At 46.3% G+C, this 17,536-nt stretch overlaps 1 protein-coding gene across 4 annotated transcripts in view; it reads right to left on the reverse strand.

The window, feature by feature from the left end:
* Positions 1-17,536, reverse strand: part of HNRNPUL1 (heterogeneous nuclear ribonucleoprotein U like 1) — a 35,298-nt gene that overhangs the window by 13,351 nt on the left and 4,411 nt on the right. For 3 of the 4 annotated variants that reach the window (XM_089902799.1, XM_022585590.3, XM_022585592.2), the window contains exons 2-8: positions 16,125-16,250; positions 13,959-14,115; positions 11,947-12,020; positions 10,277-10,416; positions 8,087-8,186; positions 6,193-6,305; positions 1,075-1,341 (exon numbers count right to left, since the gene is read on the reverse strand). In XM_089902799.1, coding sequence (XP_089758925.1) covers positions 1,075-1,341; positions 6,193-6,305; positions 8,087-8,186; positions 10,277-10,416; positions 11,947-12,020; positions 13,959-14,115; positions 16,125-16,245 — 972 coding nt within the window. In that variant the 5' untranslated portion in view covers positions 16,246-16,250. The remainder of the gene's footprint in view (positions 1-1,074; positions 1,342-6,192; positions 6,306-8,086; positions 8,187-10,276; positions 10,417-11,946; positions 12,021-13,958; positions 14,116-16,124; positions 16,251-17,536) is intronic. The other variant, XM_022585591.3, reaches the window with a different exon arrangement.

Genomic DNA, 17,536 nt, shown 5'->3' on the forward strand with positions numbered 1-17,536 from the left:
GCAGCCTGGCATCACCCTGACTTGATGGTGACCGTGAGGGTGACCCGAAACCTCATGGCCACCTCTAGGAAATGGAAGCAGTAACAGCATCTACCTCATAGTACTGTTGCTGGGATTCAAAGAGATGAGGGTTGTCAGACTCTCAGCAGAGGGCCTGCTCTTATGAGTATTTACATTTTTGTTTAGGCAGGATTCAGGGGCCTCAGAAAGGGAAAGATCCACGGAATAGGCATAAGGAGTGGTATAACCTTCCTGGAGTCTCAGGTGGGGACGGACTGTATGCATAAGGACGAGCATCATTTCTAATCAGTACGTTTACAATCTGGCAAACATTGGATGTAACCAAAATGCCCAAAAAGAGGAAAATAGTGAGGCTAATAACAATGAGTTTCAAAAGAGGTGTTCATGTGGTGGGACAAAGCTCACAAAATAACATTAAGTTAAAGGGCATGATATCAAAATGCTTATACCATAAGATCTCAACTCTAAGTGTGTGTGTATAAATGGCACCTAGCACAGCAAAAGGCATAGGATAAGCTCCAAAACTTTCAAAGGAAACTTATTTGTGGATGGTGGAATTAAAGGGAACTTTAATTTTCTTTATGTTTCTTAATTTTCTAGAATAAACACAAAATCACTTATATATCAGAAAGAAACATTATTTGAGGACAAAGACCACCAGTACAGCTTCTGCAACCAAATCAGCTCTAAGTCCAGTTGCCGTTTTTGTTCTCAGAGAGCCTTGGATGGGAGCATGGAGCTGCACAACCTCCTCCAAGGACTCGCTCACCAGGAAGTGCCTTCACACCCTCTTCCGCTGGGAGGAAAGCCTCCTTTTCCAAGATTCTGACCACACCCAAGGAGTAGTGTGGCAACTTCCTTTTGGAATCTTTCTGACATTTAGGTGTCTTACCTTGGCCCCTCCCTCTTTGGACTAAGTCACACTCGCACAGCCCTCACCTCACTCTCACGGCAGCTTTCACCACACTCAGCTACTGAATGTCTCCCCTCTGTCTTGGCAGCAACGTGGCTCTGGAGAGGCGGCCACCAATTCAGGCTTCCAGGCCCACTCACCTCACACTCTGCCTTGCTCTTTGGTCCGACAGTGCCCCGGATTCGCTCACTCAGGGGAAGGTGCTGGATGAAGGTGAAGCCTGGCAGGACAGAACAGTAGGGCTCTGCCCTCTGCCCGAAGTTGAACTCCACTGCACAATTCTTCACCAGGACATGAGGGTAGAGGGCCTGACCCCCTAAGGCTTCCTTCTGGATTCGGAAGGCAATGCCCATCCACTTCCCATTTTTGGTGAAGGAAAGTTCCACGTCATTTCCACATTCAAAGTCCTAGGAAATAAAGCCAGAGAAAGATAACTGCCAATGTTCTGCTTAAGGCATTGGGAGGCACAAGTCAGAGCAGACGCAGGGAATGGAAACAGAGCTGGCCTCCCAGATTCAAGTGCGTCCCTCCTCAATGTACAGATGCATCGGGAAGCACCAGGGAACAGCTCAGACAACATGCAGCCCAAAGCCCTCCTTGCCCAAGACCCAAAAAGCTGGTGGATGTGAAGTGTGTAATTTTAGGAAGCTCCAAGTATTTGAGTCTTGTGCCTAGCCTGAGATGGAGAGGAAGGCAAAAGCGGTCCTGTCCATTCTCATCCCCAGCAAGATAACAGATGGAAAGAAAGCCGCAGCAGGGCCTTTTAAGTCAGGCCCAGCTCTACACGTGCATTCATTTATATGCTCTTCTTGATGCTTATGTCTACAGTGATCTGGACCTGACACAGCTCAGAGCCTAGTGGGGAATTAGACAAGGACACCATCCTAATTCAGTTAAGAGCACCTACACAGGAGCAAGATTTTCTGAGGAGGAAGTCAAGTCCTGACAATAAACGGGAAGGAGCCAAGTCTGGGGTGAGAGGAGAGAGTCCTAAAGAGAAGTGTTGTTTGTGTACAAATCTGGCAGTGAGAGAACATAGGGTCAGACTGGCTGAAGCATAAAGGATTGGGGGTTGGGGGTTGGGGAGTGATTTCAGGTACAGCTGGAGAGCCAGGAAGGGACCATATTCTCTAATTCAACAATTTATTGAGTCCTTATTGATCAGTTGAAGTTTAGTGGTTAAGATCCTGTTTTGGAAGGCAGGCTGCTTCAGCTCTACCATTTACTCCATCTTCAGTTTCCTTATCAAAGAAGAGGGGCCAGGAACTTCCCTGGTGGTCCAGTGGCTAAGACTCTGAGCTCCCAATGCAGGGGGCCTGGGTTCGAGCCCTGGTCAGGGAACTAGATCCCACACACTCCAACTAAGAGCCCTCACGCGGCAACAAAGATCCCGTGTGCCACAACTAAGACCCAGCACAAATAAATAAATAAATAAATTTTAGTTATTAAAAAAAAAAGAGGGGCCATGATAAGATTCTACACTGTATAGAGTTGTTCTGAGGATTTAGCAGGTGAATGTGCTTACTACAGAGTGAGTGCATAATGAACGCGTGCTCTCATTCCAAGATGCCAGGCACTGCTCTGGGCTAAAGTGGTGGGGAGGAGACATGGTCCCTGTTCTCAGCGAGGAAGGGGCTCTCTGTTACCTCAGAAGTTTGGATTCGTGCTGACAGCAGCAGAGCAGAGCTCCTGACTTGTTCTGAATAGGGGAATGGCCTGGTCAAAACTGTGTTTCACAAAGATCACTCTGGCTGCATGGTAAAGGTTTACAATTAAGGGAGACTCAAAACTTGGGATCATACGGAAGACGGAAGCACAGGTCGGGTTCCTGACAGAAAAGTACAAGACGTGGTATTCCCTCCCTTTTGCAGGCGGAGACCACCTTGGGACTTGCCCTTTGAGAAGCTGTGAAAGCCCCTTTCCCTAAGGAGCCTCCTCACTACCCTCCTCAGTGCTCACAGGGCACAGTTCTACACAGTCCTTTATATCTGTAAGTGTCCGTAAGCGCCCACACAGGTCGAGACCACGCAGGGCAGACACGCAAACACGTGTTGGACTAAATCCTGCCTCGATCCTCACAGCATGGTCCCTGCCATGCCTTCTCACCTGAGCAAGAGTGGCCCAGGTCACCTTTGCTCTACCGCGGAAATGAACATCGTGGGGGTTAGCCTTCCTTACGTCCACCAGCTTCACTAAAGGAACTTACCATGTTGTACACAAACCAGCACCCACAACTGACAAACCCACCACCGACGGCGCCAACTGTCAAAGACGCAAGGGTAGCTGTGTCACTTCTGCAAAACCATTCCTGAGTGCCACACCAGGGCCTAAGGACCCAAAGTCCTTAAGCCTCGCATTATTCAAAGTGTGCCATTTTTGCAGCCTTACCTCTCACATCTCCTAGTGTCGTCCCTGAGGCTCCAAGTATTTTACTCCTTATGGTTTGCTGAAGTGAGTTACACTGTTCTCTCTACCTGGAAGGCCATTTTGTCCTTTCTGTTTTGTGAATGTTGAGAACTCAAGTTCTGACACAAATGTCCTCCCCACCAGTTCCTTCAGGCCACTGATTTTTCACAACCCTTCTAACCCTTCACTCTGAGTCTTTTAAAGTGATGGCATTCTTTAAACAAAGGAAACTGAACATAGAATCTTAAAAGTAGAAGTAAAAATGAACAGGCTGAAGCAAGAGTCAGGCCTAAAGTTCCAAACTGCCACACACTCACAGAACCTCATGCTCAGATGGGACAGTCTGGGGAACCCAGTCACACACTGATGAAACATTAAATTGTTACAACCTCCCTGGAGTACAGTCTTGATGGTAGCTATCAAAAATTAAAAATACACCTTTGACTCAGAAGTTATACTTTCAGAGGTAAATATTACAACCATATTCCCATAAGAACGCAAAGATGTGCAAATTGCTCACACCAGCACTGCTAAATGTGCTCCAAAGGGAAAGTGGGAGAGACTAAATCACACAGGATATCCAGGTATGGGAACACGAAAAGCCCTCCAAGATACTCTGATAAGTGGGAAAAAGATAAGCTGTCACTGCAGCACTGACTTCCAGCAAGTAATTTTCAGGTCCACCAGGGGAAACTGACACCTGCATCAGAATACTAGGCAGCTACTAAGTAAAAAGGTGAGAAACTAACCAAATGTCCATTAATAGAGGATTGATTATATAAATATGGTAGATCAACACAATGACTATGGACTATATAAAAGAACAAAGAAATCCTCTGTGAAGCGATATATTAAAAAAAATAACTCTAAGATACATAGTTAAACAAAAAAAGATACAAAATAACATGAATAACATGCTACCTGTTGTGTAAAAGAAGAAAAATAACAATCATCTTTCTTGTACTTTGATAAAGAAATCCTGAATACCAGTGGGCTTACGTGTAGGGGAGGGCATATGTGAACCATGGGTGGAGTGGGAAGGTCTCAAGAAGACTTTATACCTTTCTGTATTTCTGGATATTTTTGGAAACCACAGGAATTTATTAACTATTCAACAATGTTTTAAATTGAGCTAGATCTATACTATCTGTGCATACAGGGAAAGACAGCTGAGATTTACTTTTAAATGGAAAAAAAATGCAAGGTTTGGAAAAATGTGCAGAATATAAACATGGTTAATTTTTGTTTAAGAAAACATGCTTTTTATTAGAAAGATAATGAGGTTGTGAAAGACAAAGGAAGACTGAGAAACTGTTTCAGACTAAAAAAGACATGACAACAGAATGCAATTCGTGATCCTGAACTAGAAACCAAATTGCTCTAAAGGATGTTGTTGGGACAGCTGACAAAATTTAAATGTGGACTATGGAGTGGGCAATAGCATTAAATCAATGTTAAATTTGATAACTGTACTGTGGTTAAGATAACAGCTCTATTCTTAAGAAATGTGTGCTAAAGTATTAAGGAATAAAGACACAATGTAGGCAACCTACTCTCAAACAGGTCAGATAAAAATCACATACATATATGTACATATATTTGGGAAAAATGGTAAAGCAAATGTTAGAATCTGGACAGGGCTCTATGAGAATTCCATGGCTTTTCCTTAAGTTTGAAATTATTTCAAAGAGGGGAAAGGGCTTCCCTGGTGGTGCAGTGGTTGAGAGTCCACCTGCTGATGCAGGGGACACAGGTTCGTGCCCCGGTCTGGGAAGATCCCACATGCCGCGGAGCGGCTGGGCCCATGAGCCGTGGCCGCTGAGCCTGCGCGCCTGGAGCCTGTGCTCCGCAACGGGAGAGGCCACAACAGTGAGAGGCCCGTGCACCGCAAAAAAAAAAGAGGGGAAAAAAAAGAAAGAAAGAAAGAAAAAAAAGAGTACCTGTGTACAAATATGAGGATGGAGAGGGAACAAAACCGAGAAGAAGCATCCACCTGGGTAGTCACTCCTCCCTGGGGCTTCATGGCACATTTTACAAACATTTAACTTCTAGTGATAATAGTGTTAAGTAGTATTTACTGAGCATTTATTATGTGCCAGACGTTGTTGTAAGTGCTTCTAATGGGTTAACTTAATGACTCCACATGAAATTCTAGAGTAGATGCAAACATTCTCATCGAGAAGAAACTGAAATACAGGGAGGGTAGTCCAGGGCTGTGAGAGGAAGAACAGGGACTGGGTCTGGGTCTAGGGATTCTGGACCCAGAGGCAACAGCCACACTCCACAGCACTGTGAGTGCTGGTCACTGCTCTTGGGGACTGAAGTTCAGCAGCAGTTCAGGCATCCTCTATCTTGTTCTGCTTTGCATCCATCCCCACCGTCCTCAAAGGCAATGCACTATTGGAAGCCTGGCTTAACCAATGTGAGGTGAAGGAAGGAAGAAGTTTTGGGATGAGATGATGCTAAAGTGGGACAAGAGCCAACATCACTGCCTTTGAGAACGGATAGGCTATTCTGTAGCAAAGGAAAAGAAATTCCTGAGTCTGTTTAGAAAATGTAACTCTGGTATGTAGGAAGGGAGGAAGGTTGTGCACACCTGACATCCCCAAACTTCTTCAGGGTTGCCACCTGACGGCTTTGCACAAAAGACCTGAAGGGGTAGAATGGGAGAATTTTGCACAAAATGACTGCAAACATTCCAGTGCGTCAAAGAGAGACAAAGAGGTATGGCGAGAGTGGCTGGACACAGGGCAGACAATGGACAGAGGTATTCTGAAAAAGAAAAGTCTGCAGGTTGACCTGACAGGACCAACATTTGGTTCTGCCAATTCCCACAGGCTGCCAGCACTCACCGCAAAGCAGCCAATCACATCATTCTCTGCAAACTTGTCTCCGTAGTTTTCAAACCGGCTACTGGTGGACTTCTTCCCAGTGCCTCCATAGCCATAGGAGAAAGGCTCTTCGCCTGATGGAAGGAACAGGCAAAGGCAGGTTAAACCTGCGATGGTCACAACAGCCGTTATGGCTGTCATGTAGTTTTAAATAAAAAAATCATCTTCTTTACTAGTTTTACTAATCAGATTCTTTTGGCAGGGAAGGTAAGAAAGGTTCCGTTGAAAGGAAGCCCCTCATTATGCAGAACTTCTGAGGGCTCGATGGCTTTAGATGTTAAGTCTGGGAGTAGGAGCTGAACTGAACTGCTTTGCACAGAAAGGGAGAATTTGGAAAACTAAAGGGAGGAGGGAAGAGAGGAGCTGGGATAGAGGAAGGTTGTATGCTGAGATGCATCCCTTTGCTGTGACATTCAATATTCAGTTAAGTCTCCTAATGGCGTCAATTTTTGGTGCCAACGAGTTTTGGTCAGAAATCAGTAAAAGGATTTTGCTTCTGCAGACCATGAGGTCTAATACCTAGGAAAGGTACTGGATTGCCTTAGGCTACAGAATTGGGTGCCGATGCAATATGACTGAGACCCCAGGGGCCCTGGCTGACATCTGGGTTATAGAGAGATCCTAGGCCAGGAACGCAAGGCGCATCCTGCCAGTAAAGCAGGAGCCAACAGCATCAACTCCAGGCCCAGTTCTAGTATGAATCAGCTGTGTAACCCTGGACATCTGCTCCACTGTTCTGGGCTTTGTATCTTTATCTGTATCAACTACTTTCCACTTATACCTCAAAAGTGAAAGAAAGATAAAAGGAGATGACACATGAGTCTTAAATAAAAACTGCTAATACGTATCAAAATGAAAAGTGTTCACTGTTTTTAACCTAGCATTTCTACTTTTAAAGATCAGACTAATTACACACAAGGGCAGCTCAAGTGTTTAACAGCAAAAATTTGCAATCAACTTAAATGACCTACAAAACATTGATAAATAAGTGATACAACTGTAAAGTGAAAAATTATGCAGTGGTCAAAAAAGCTATACTTATTTACAAAAATATACCCATGGATATTAAGTGGGAAAAAGCAATCAGGTTACAGTAGTCCGTATAATGTGCCCCATCTGAGAAACACAAAGGACAAAACACAAACTGTCTGGAAGGTTACAGATGAAAATGTTAACATTGGTCATTATCTCACAGGTTTAGAAGGATTTTCATTTTTCTCCTCTGTAATGGCCTGAATTTTCAAAAGGAGCACACATTATTTTCATTTTTTTTCTTTACACGTTATTTTCATAATCAGAATGTTTTTATGACCAAGGAAGAAGGTCTCAGCATTGGTCACTGAAATCAGTCACTTGGGGTCAGAAGGTCACTGAGGCCTGGGGTTCTGTGAAAATTCAAAACCTCTCAAGGCAGCCCCTGCCCCTCTCCACCAGCCAGCCCTGGCCCCATTGGTCTCTGCTTTCTCTTTTACTCTGGGTTAAGCTCTGGACAGAAAATTCCAGATAGGACTTAATGGGACTTGAGGAACTTATTACTTTCAGCTTGGTTTGAGAACAGGAGACAACTGGTCTTTTTTTTAAGAAAGGGAGCAGTTTTCTAAAGAGGACTTTGGACCCTCTCCTTAAAGATGCAGGATAAATTTTTGTAGAAAAGTTGTTATCACTGTGGTCCTTCCAACTGAATCCTGTATGTCTGAAGATGGGAAGCGGCACAAGCCTAATCCTTGTTGTCTGTTCCATCCCAGGGTGGTTCTGTTCTGGGTCCAATGCGGGAAAGAGAAACTAGGAAGCTTGAGAATCCAGGGACAGAGGCACCTGCTCTACTCTCTGGATTGCTTGGCTGACCTCCTCTTACCTAGCTGAGTGCTGCAGGAGTCCAGGGACCAACCAATACGGACAACGTGTGGGTCGGGCTCTGTAGATGGAAGGTGCTTCACAGAGATTTCCTCATTGATCTGGGAACAGAGAACAAGAGGGCTCAGAAGTGATTCTCTGGAGGCTGATGGGTTACGAGGCAATACAGGAGGGAAGTGCGCAGATGTTAAAAAAAAACAAGCAAGCAAACAAACAAACAAACAAACAAAAAAAGCAGCAGGCTTTTGCTGCTGGGGAAAAGGTATCTACACTGCTCTGAAGGGCCTGTTGTACTGAAACCAGGGCCTCTAAAGGGCTTAGGAGAGTTCAGGGCCACAGAGAAGGGAATTTCAGAAACAGTTATGTTTTAGTTTTAACACTTGCTGCAGGGGAAACAGGGACTCTCATATCATTTGGTGTAGAAACATAAACTGGTACAACGTCTTTGGAGGGCAACTTTGCAGTCTTTATTAACTACAAATGCACATGCTCTATAACCAAGCAATTCAACTTCCAGTTTATCCTATAGATACATACACACAAAAATATTCAGTGAGGCAGTGTTTATGTTGAAAAGGAAGGGAGGGAGGGAGGGAGAAAGCAAGTAGAAACCACCTATAAGGCACTGGTCACATTATGGCACATTCCTGCCACAGAATATGATGCAGCGGTTGAAAAGAATGAGGCAGGGCTGATACACTGGGGTATGGAAAAATGTCCAAGACACAGTATTAAGTAAAAGCAGCAGAAAGAATAAAAGGTACCTTCTGGGGACTTCGCTGGTGGCGCAGTCATTAAAAATCTGCCTGCCAATGCAGGGGACACAGGTTCGATCCCTGGTCCGGGAAGGTCTCACATGCCGCGGAGCAACTAAGCCCGTGCACCACAACTACTGAGCCTGCACTCTAGAGCCCGCGAGTCACAACTACTGAGCCCACGTGCCACAACTACTGGAGCCCACGTGCCACAACTACTGGAGCCCACGTGCCTAGAGCCCTGCTCTGCAACAAGGGAAGCCACCGCAATGAGAAGCCCGTGCACCGCAACTAAGAGTAGCCCCTGCTCGCCGCAACTAAAGTCTGCATGCAGCAATGAAGACCCAATGCAGCCAAAAATAAAGAAAAATTAAAAAGAAAAAAAAAAGGTATCTTCTGACTTAACCTTTAATTAAATCAGAGGTTAGACTGTCTAATAACCAATATCTATCTGCATTAGATTGTGGCTTTCAGAAAGCTACCCTATGTCACTGACTTTTGCACACACATTTTTCACATTTTAACATCTCCAAAGTCAGGATATATCTTACAATTGATGTGTGAAAGCCCTGTCAGTATAATTGGCAGTGTTTCTCTACGAGCAGCACAAAACAATGCACAACTTAGAATCAACATCTTAGCCAAGCAAATACGATAACCCTTGGTCTTAGCTTCCACCTCTAAAAACAGTATGTATTTCAACAGTATGTATTTCATGATGATACTGTGAGGATTAATGGAGATATCCATGAAAAGAACTTGGCACTGTATCTAGCACATGCCATGTGTTTTGTAAGTATTACCTATCATAAATAAGTTTGGATATGCAAAGGATACACAAGAAATTGTTAACACATAAGGTATCTCTGGAGGGCAGGATGGGGATTGGGAGGATGTGAGTATAACTCTGGTTTTCACCCTATTGTCTTTTGTGCCTTCTGAACTTTATTAAACACGGGCACATATTATTTTCATAAACATAACCGGACGTGGAACTGTGGAGAGATGATGGTAGAGGATGACCTGATGGCAGAACCTTTCTTTTTCTTGCTCTTCCCTGTCCTCCCTTTAATTGGTGATGAGCAATTCTTTCTAGCTCACTGTTTTTCCAAACAACTCCTTTTCCTAGTTCTACAAATATGTCATCCTTAGAATGGTTGGCTATACAATACCTGGGTCAAACCCCATCAAGGGAAAATCTGTTTGAAGAAGCAATGTATGGTCAGCCTGCTTTCCCCATATATTATTTAGCAATGACATAGTTCTTCTGAGTTCATTTTACTTTTTTTTTTTTTTTTTTTTTTTTGCTGGGACACAGTCTATGCTCAATCAAATCTCTTTTGCAATCATGGCTCTGACCAAGGTGGTTGGTGACAGGTTATTCCAAAGGATGGACCTATTTTCTGGCCCTATCCTGTCTGGTTGCTCCCACTCACCTTCATCTCAAAGCACACACGGCCCCTTCTGACCCCATAGCTGGCGCGGGCTCCTGACCACAGGTATGCAAAACCTTCAATTGTGAGTGGGTAGCCACTACTCCGGTCTCGGGCCACCTTGAAGTGGAGGTCGCAGTTATCTGTGGAGGAAAAAGCCTGTATTTGGCTGATGTTTTAATGGTCCCGAGAGGGACAGGCACAGGCAGAGGTAAGTCGCCCAAGAGTGTTAACCAGGAGTGCACAAGCTGACGCATCACGGGGGCAGGTTCATGAGAAGCCAGCCGCATCGCCTGACCAGTCTCCCTTTAGCCCAAAGGCCCTGGACTACTGCAGACTGGCCTGCACAGGATGGGAACAGCCACTCTACGTAGGAACGAGGGTTTCTCACCTGGCTGAGGTCCCAGGATGGCTGCCAGGGGGCGCCCCTGGAAATAATGCACACATGCTTCTAATGGGGATGTACACTTGCTAGGGAGAGGGTCCATATTCTCACCAGTTTCAAGGGATTTTAGAATTTAAAAAGGTTAATCCCCACTGCCATACACTTCAACCATCTCCCATGCTAACTCTATTAGTGTGGAAGCCAGACTCCTGCACAAACATCTGACCCTGATCCACACCCACCACCCAGGACCACTGTCAGGTGCACCACAGACTCCCACCTCCTCGAGTGGGCCTAGGACTCTGCTGCTTGGACTCTCCCCCGTCTTCAAGTCTTTTCTGACCATCTCGTCCAGTAGGCTCTCTCCGTTCTCTAAAGGCCGAGTGCCATGGCCTGTACCACTGGCATTTGATCAGATGCTGCTTCATGGACCACTGCCACCCAATACTTTAAAAAATGTTTAGCTTTACTCTGGGTATACTGTCTTTGAGATCTTGCGACAGAAGGGACTGTGTACGAGATGTCTTTATCTCTTCCAAAGCATGTAGCCACTGGTCTATAAACATGAGCTACGTAAAGAAGTACACGAATGAACTTCTGTTAACTTTCCGCTCTGTTGAAAAGTGCAGTCCTCAGACTTGATTGGCCTTCTGGGTGTGTTTAAAAATTCGGATTCACAGGCTCTACCACTTAGAATTTGTCTTAGGAGGTCTGAGGAGGGACAGGACCTTTATATTCATTCCCCCAAGTGTTTAGCTGCACAGTCAAGGGGAAAACCACTTATCCAGAGGAAAGAAAACTGAACTGGAGGACAGACCAGGTTAATGCCTGAGAAGACAAAACGGCATTGGTTTCACCAGGAACGTGAGCAGCTGATGGAAACTGGGGAAACGGCCGTCAAAGAGTTAAGTTTCCCCAGCAGCACTCAGGTTCCCTTCCCGCTTAAATGACAACCCTCCGTGTTTATAGGGTGCTAGGGTTTTCCAACTTGCTCTGGTATCCACTCTCTGATGAATGTCACTCAAAGTCCTCTGAGGTATTAGGGCAGGATTATTCCTCCCTGAAGAGAAGCTCAGAGAAGTAGAATGACTTGCCCAGAATCTCACAGTTAGAGCTGAGAGCAGATCTTCTGTCTCCAAACCAGCACCCTCATTCTAGAGCTCTGCTGTTTCTCACATCTGAACTAACACTGGCTCTGGATGGTGCCGGGCAGGAATTCTGTGAAGGTTAAGGCAGCCTCCCAATACTGAGTGGAAGGCAGTATCAAACAGGCATTCCAAAGACTCACATGTGTCGATGGCAACAAGGGTGTCATCAAAGTCATCTTCATCCTCTTCAGCGGGAGGCTGAGGAGAGCGGCCCCTGTGTCATAAAGAGGTATCACGTTACATGAGAACGGACAGACAAGGGAAGAAGGGAACTGAAGGTTCTGCTTGAATTTACAAGTGGCCTCCAAGCTGCTTCCTGGATTTCAAGTTCTTGCCACAGAGGTTAGCAAAAGAACTCTGGAACCTTATATCCTTGCAGTGAGAGCAATGACTGTTAACTCCTAGGGCAGGGTCAGGGACTGAAGAGGGCCGGCTCTGCTAACGAGGGCCATCGGCATCATTCAGGAAGCTTTTCCAAGAAGACTCTTCTCTCACACCCCCAGATTCTGATCCACCCCTTTACACGCTGAGAATTACCTCCATGCTGAACTCTGGGAGCCTATGGTAGCCCAAAGAGTACTGGGCCAGGAGTGGGAATCTGTAAGAATTTAGATAAACCTTTTATTACAATTTGTCCATATTCCAGGCTTCCTAAAACTCCACATCTGAAAGGATTTGAAATGAACCATTTTTTTCAGTCTCTTTCTCTTTAAAAGTGTCCTAGGGCTTTCCCTGGTGGCGCAGTGGTTGAGAGTCTGCCTGCCGATGCAGGGGACACGGGTTCGTGCTCCGGTCCGGGAAGATCCCACATGTCGCGGAGCGACTGGCCCCGTGAGCCATGGCCGCTGAGCCTGCGCGTCCGGAGCCCGTGCTCCGCAACAGGAGAGGCCACAACAGTGAGAGGCCCGCGTACAGAAAAAAACAAAAAAAGTGTCCTAAATTATGAACAAGAGTCCCTCCTACCAAAATACTAAAAGGGACTATGTGAAAATACTGGTGGTTTCCAACATATGGGAATAAGGGAAAGGAGTGGAAGTGTGGAGTCTAATGTTCAGCGTCCTGCCTGGGCCAGGCTGGATGACCTCAGTCCACCATATGCTCAGACCAGGTACACTGTGCCCAGCTAGTTCCTGGCACTCCCCCAGCAGCAGGCTTCCCTCTGGTGGAGTGCCCTTCTGACCCTGCCAGTCCAAGGCTAGCACAGAGCCTGGTAGGAAGAAAGAGATCATCACATGGTAAGTCTATCCTAGGAAGCTTTCTCTGTCACCCCTGGATGAAAGCAAGTGCTCTTCCTCTGCCCTCCATCAGCAAGTAGCTCTAGGCCTCTGTTCTATGGGGGGTAGTAGGAGAAACTCATAAGAGGTGGGTTCCATCTCCTGACTTCAGTCACAGCCATGAGACCCAGGCCCTGTCTTAAACAGTCACAAGCTAATTAGAGGATGGACTCCACCAGATAGGAAATAAAATGTGTCAGATGACCAGCCAAGATGAATAGAGAAGGAGTGATCATTCCTAGTTTCCCTGATTGGAAAAGGCTTCACACAGAAGCTGAAGGAGGGAAGGAGGAAGGGGTAGGTCTGGGCCTGGGGGCGAAGGGAGGGGGAAGGCTTGTCAGGGAAGGGAAAAGGAAATGACCAGGGGGGAGGCCACTCCCACCCATGAGCTCCTGACCCTCACACAAAACCCACTGTCCAAATCACCTGTGCCTCCACGGACTATCCCAAGGGCGGGCCCGTGTGAAAGCACTATGAGTGCCGATAATGAATGAATGAACAGGTGGATGGAAGGGGTGTGTTTCGGAGTAGGTCAGGAAATAAATCTTTCTTTCAACTGAGGGATATCAAGCAACCGTTAAGAAGAGAACACTGTGCTGGACTGCAGGGCAGTGGGGCAAAGGACTGAAAAGGCAGGCTGGCATCTCACATGTGTTTGACCTTTACCCTGAAAGTAATGGGAAGGGAAGAACTGAGGGAAGGACCAAATATTTAGCAAAGTTGAATCTGGTAGTGAGTGCAGGAAGAACTGGGGGAGAGTGTGAGGGAGGGAGAACTCTGCTCTGCCCCTCCGGGCTAGTACGAAGGTCCCAGTGGGCACCAGGCTACAGACATAGAGACCTACTGGAAAAAGGGTGACCACTGCCTCACAGACCCACCTCCTATCCTCTCGGTGCTCGAAATACCCCCGTCCCCGGTTTTCTTCATAAGGCCTCTTGCGACTCTGGAACTGCTGTCTGTCTGGTTTGAGTTGAGATGCTTCGGGCGGGAGGAAGCTGGTGGGTGCTTCTTGCTTCATCTCTGTCTTCACTTCTACTGTCAGGACAAATCCAGATGGTCAAGACACTCAGAAACTCCTCAGTTATCACTTTTCTGGTCCCCTTTACCTCAGGAGATACTGGAAGGATCCTGACTATGGTGATGAGGTCTGGGCACAGGCAGCTTGCTGAGTTCAACAGAAGCCTGCTGAGGGAGCCAAGACGGCTGTCCTGGAGAACAGGGCTAGAATAAAGGGAGGCTGGGGATGGCCATCCAGGCACATCAGCACCAGCAGTTGATGGGGTAACAGATGTCAGTCAGATAACTCTCAGCCTTCGTGGGGAGGGAGGGGGACTTCAGCACTAAACAAGGACAAGCTCGCTAAGGGCCTACCCAAAGGCGAATGACTGCCTTGGCTATCTTGCCAAAGGCCCCATGAAAGTTGGCAGCTACCTTGGCCTGCACCAAGTGGGAGGGAGCCCCAAAAACTTCTAAGATTCCACAGTTCCACATTCTCTAATTTCTCCTCCCCAAGAATCTCTTCACTTCAGTTCTTACAAAGTTTCTTCAGTCTAACAATGGAGGGGAGAAAGTCAATTCAACAGTGTTGTGGTCCCACAGCTAACTCTACCGGCTTTAATCGCTCTATTACAAAGCCCAGAATCATTCCAGAAGGGAGGGTCTGCAGTTAAGCCAGCCCACAGGTGTGATGGCCTCATTAGGTCACACCACAAATAGGAAGTCAGGATGGGATAACATGCTGCGGACCACAGGAAAATCCCAGTCTCGGGCAGACTCCAAGAATCCGTGCCTACCAAGAGAAACCCATGGATTCAGTCTAGCCTCATCTCTCTCACAGCATCTATGGATGCTGTGGATCACTCACATCTACACATTTCAGCATTCAACTCAAGACCACCTTGGGTCACTCCCTGGCTTTGGCATGCAGACCAAACCTTTCAGAGAAGGCTCCTCGCTTGCTAGGGCAGAGATGGTGCTCACTCACCTGAAGAGAACTTCCATGGTTCCCAGCACAGAGCTGGGCTCACAGGAGGCCTTGATAAATGTCTGCATGGAAAATACTCTCCTTGGGCCAAATGATCCCACAAGTCTCACAGAGCCTGACACAAATCTGCGGTTTAACCTACATTCATTAAAATCCTGAGCCACCCACAAGAAATGTCTGGGGATTTCACTTTGTGGATGAACCAGAATGGAATCAGAACCAGCTAGATTCACTAAGAAAAGGCACTGGGGCCACAGCACAGTGAAAGGAGCACAAGACTGGGAGCCAGTCCTGGCTCTGTCATTACTCAACGGTAGGACCCTGCTTCCCCAATACTAGGACACTACTGGTGAGGAGTGCTGCTTACTGACCAAGAGCAATGGCCCAGAAGTCAGTTTCCTGGTTCCAACCCCGGCCCTGCCACCTCCCCCATCTGTAAAATTGGGACACAGCTACATTACAATTGTGTTTCCCAAACTGGCACTACAGGGAACTTTTTTCTACAAAGACACATTTACATGTTTGGGAAATCCTGGGTTTAAACAATGTGACACAGAGCTTTTCCCAATCCAGGACTTCTCAGCATCTTTAACGCTCTAATGAGCACAGTGACTCTCCCAGAGGCGGTATAGAATACGCTGCATTTTTCAGATGTGTTTGTCCAAGGAACCTTTTCCTGAGGAGTCCCTAATAAATATCTCCTGGAAAGATATTCTTCAGAACGTGGGAAACACTGGACTAGATTTAGAAGGTCCTTTCTGGCTTCCACATTCTAAGATTCTAAGTAGGACTCAAATATTGGCCTCCAGGTCTCAACTCTCTAGGATGTTGGTACTAACATCTGAAAACATACCTTGAAGACTCCCCTCTCCTAACACTTGGGAGTGGAACTAAGTTCTCTCCTTCAAAAAGACCTTGCCAGAGTTGACAAAGCCCAAGTGGAATGCCCAAGAGAAAGATGCAAAGTCTCTGGGAAGACAGGCACTAGGCAGAAGGTAAGGGCTACCCACACACAGATTCTATTTCCTTCAAGAGAGAGAGATCATGTGCGTTTTCCTACCTGGGCGATAGGCCTGCTGCTGCTGGTCCATTTCCAGCGTTCTCCTCTCGTAGCCTGACTCGTTCTCTTTCTTGATGACCTGCGTCTCATAGAATTGGTTCTGCATGGTAATATTGTCCATGACATCTTAAAACAAAAAATGGCCAGTTAGAAGGGTGTTTCTTGGGACTAGAGGTAGCTTTTTAATGCAAAATGACACCATCCCCACTGGGGACAATTAGTCTGCCAGAGGCTAAAAGGTGTGATAACACCCTCAGATGGAAACCCACCTGGGAAATCAGGGGCCCCAGCTGCCTGAGGACATGCTTTCTTGCCCCTCAAAAGGTTGGAGATCTATCTGTGATTGGGTTCTACAGAATCCCAACATACAAAACCAAATGAAGCAGAACTGCTCTGGTTGAAGCAAGGAGATGGGAGAGTCAGAGAAGGGGTCCAGCTTGACCTTGCCCTCTAAGTGCCCACTAGGGTGGGGGGTAACTCCAGACACCTGGGATTCCGTGGAGCACAGTTTAAAAATTACCAGCCTAGCTGTTCTCTGATGTGGTATAATGCTTAGAGAGTTACCTTTAGGGTACAACCTTAAAAACTGTTCAGAGCACAAACCAGTCCTCTGTCCGACCCAAGTCACTATTCCCACCTGCATAGCTAACCCTCTTTAAGAATCACTTCCACCCTGCAATAACTGTAAAGATCAGGGGTAACCATCTCAGTTGAAGAGGAAATGGGGGAGGAAGGAAAGGAACTGTTAAGAAAACAGGAGTCATGATAATAGTGGCCTTCAGACTCATTAGGGATAAATCCTAAAATATTTGGAGTTAGGTGGGAAGGGTTCCAGGAAGGTCTCTTGTGGGTCCAGGACGAACTCAACTGAAGGGTGGCAAGAATAACAATATCAGGGAATTCCCTGGAGGTCCAGTGGTTAGAAGTCGGCACTTTCACTGCCAGGGCCAGGGTTCAATCCCTGGTTGGGGAACTAAGATCCCACAAACTATGCGGCACGGCCAAAAAAACAAGAAAGAAAGACAGAAAGACAGACAGAAAGACAGAAAGAAAGAAAGAAAGGAAAAAGAATAATAACATCAACTATTTATGGAGTACATACTACATACCAGATGCTGGGATACAGCTGAGAATAAGCTTGCCCCACTAAAACCTTCAGTTTAGTAAGACAGACACACGTTAAACAAATACGTAAGCACAAAAATTATGATTGGGTTAAGGGCTATGAAGAAGTACCAAGGGCTAAGGTCAGGGACCCAGAAAGTAAGAGATAAGCCTTGACTCAAAGGATACATAGGTGATGATAATTCAGTGACGAGAATGGAGAAAACATTCCTGGGGTTGGGATGACACATGTGAGAGCTCAGAGGTGGAACTAAAACCTGAAACTCCCTCAAGAACCTTGTAGGCAA

Source organism: Delphinapterus leucas, chromosome 20 (genome assembly GCF_059928025.1).
Source record: "Delphinapterus leucas isolate spDelLeu-1000000601 "Yukka" chromosome 20, BTC_Dleu_Yukka2, whole genome shotgun sequence".
NCBI classification, from domain to species: domain Eukaryota; kingdom Metazoa; phylum Chordata; class Mammalia; order Artiodactyla; family Monodontidae; genus Delphinapterus; species Delphinapterus leucas.